The 1,506-nt window shown below is 64.2% G+C and overlaps 1 protein-coding gene across 1 annotated transcript in view; it reads left to right on the top strand.

Moving 5' to 3' along the window:
- Window positions 7-1,506, top strand: part of LOC110390400 (zinc finger protein 628-like) — an 11,924-nt gene continuing 10,424 nt past the window's right edge. Inside the window, exon 1 of the mRNA XM_021381677.1 lies at window positions 7-1,421. Within this exon, the coding sequence (XP_021237352.1) occupies window positions 1,125-1,421 (297 nt within the window). The 5' untranslated portion in view covers window positions 7-1,124. The remainder of the gene's footprint in view (window positions 1,422-1,506) is intronic.

Here is a 1,506-nt window from a genome sequence, read left to right as displayed (position 1 = left end):
GGGGCGTTAAAGGGCGCGCGGCCGTGCGTGAGTGGGGAGGGCCGGGGTCTGCGCTGAGCGGTGGCCACGCCCCCTGTTCGGCCACGCCCCCTCTCGGCTGGACACGCCCCCGGGCCGTGTCGCCGGCCTCTGGGCTCCATCCTTCCCTCGGGCCAGGCCTTGACCTCATCCCCGTCTCCCCGGGCTCCTTCCCTGGGTCCTGTCTCCCTCCGTTGCGGCCCATCCTGGGCCCTGACCTTGTCCCCGTTCCCCAGGGTCCATCCCTGTAGCTCAGCTGGGCCCTGCTCCTGTCCCCTGGGTTCCATCCTTCTGCTGAGGTCAGGCCTTGTCCCCATCCCCATCCTCGGGGCTCTGCATCCCTGTGTCCAGGCCGGGTCTTGTCCCCATCCCCAGACTCTACGTGTTGGTCCTCGTGGCTGTGCTCTGTCTCCATTTCCATTACCTTGGGGTCCTGTCCCCAGTCCCTTAACCATGACCTTGTTCCCATAGCCCGGAGGCAGCCCCTGTAGTGCAGACAGACCCTGTCCCCATCTTCTGGGCTCCGTTCTTCTATCAGGACTGGCCTTGACCCCAACCCCGTTGCCTTGGGGTCCTTTCCTGCATCCTGTTCCCATTCCCTCAGTCATGTCCCCCTCTGGGCTTCATCCCCTGTCTCCTTCTACCAGCCTCATGGTCATGCCCACCCCACACTGTCCCCTAGGGTCCTCCCTGTGTCCAGTTGTGCCTCCTGTCCCCATCCCCTGGGTCCTGTCCCCATCCCCTTGCCTCCATCTTTCTGTTTAGGCCAGGCCTTGATCCCATTCCTGTCCTGACCCTGGGGGGTCTTTCCCTGAGTCCTGTCACCAGCCCCATTACTTCGGGGTCCTCCCCTGGGTTCTTTCCCCCACCCCCTGGATCTCCATCTCTTGGGGTCAGTCCCCATCCCCTGGGTTTTGTGCACATTCTACTGGGTCCTTCCCCGTGTCCTGTCCCCATCTGCTGGGCTCTTTCCTTCTATTGGACCGGCCCTTGTCCCCATCCGCATTACCCTGGGGTCCTCTCCTGGGTCCTGTCCCTGGGGTCAGCCCTTGTCTCATGTATGCGCATGTCCCCATCACACCCTGTGTCCCCGCAGGGCAGCGGCTATGGTGGGTGCTCAGCAGCTGGAGCTGGCTGCGGGCCGAGCAGCGCCAAGCACTGGGGAACACCCCTACGAGTGCTTGGAGTGTGGCAAAGCCTTCAGATGGTCCTCGCGCCTTGTCCACCACCAGCGCACCCACACGGGTGAACGGCCCTACAAGTGCTCCGAGTGCCCCAAAGCCTTCAAGGGCTCCTCGGCGCTGCTCTACCACCAGCGCAGCCACACGGGTGAGCGGCCCTACAAATGCTCCGAGTGTCCCAAAGCCTTCAAGCGCTCCTCGCTGCTGCAGATCCACCAGAGCGTGCACACAGGGCTGCGCGCCTTCAAGTGCGCGCTGTGCGGGCTGGCCTTCAAGTGGTCCTCGCACTACCAGTACCACCTGCGGC

Source organism: Numida meleagris, linkage group LGE64 (assembly GCF_002078875.1).
Source record: "Numida meleagris isolate 19003 breed g44 Domestic line linkage group LGE64, NumMel1.0, whole genome shotgun sequence".
Classification (NCBI taxonomy): domain Eukaryota; kingdom Metazoa; phylum Chordata; class Aves; order Galliformes; family Numididae; genus Numida; species Numida meleagris.
Note: the sequence above shows the minus strand (reverse complement) of the source record. Positions and strands in the feature narration are given on the sequence as shown.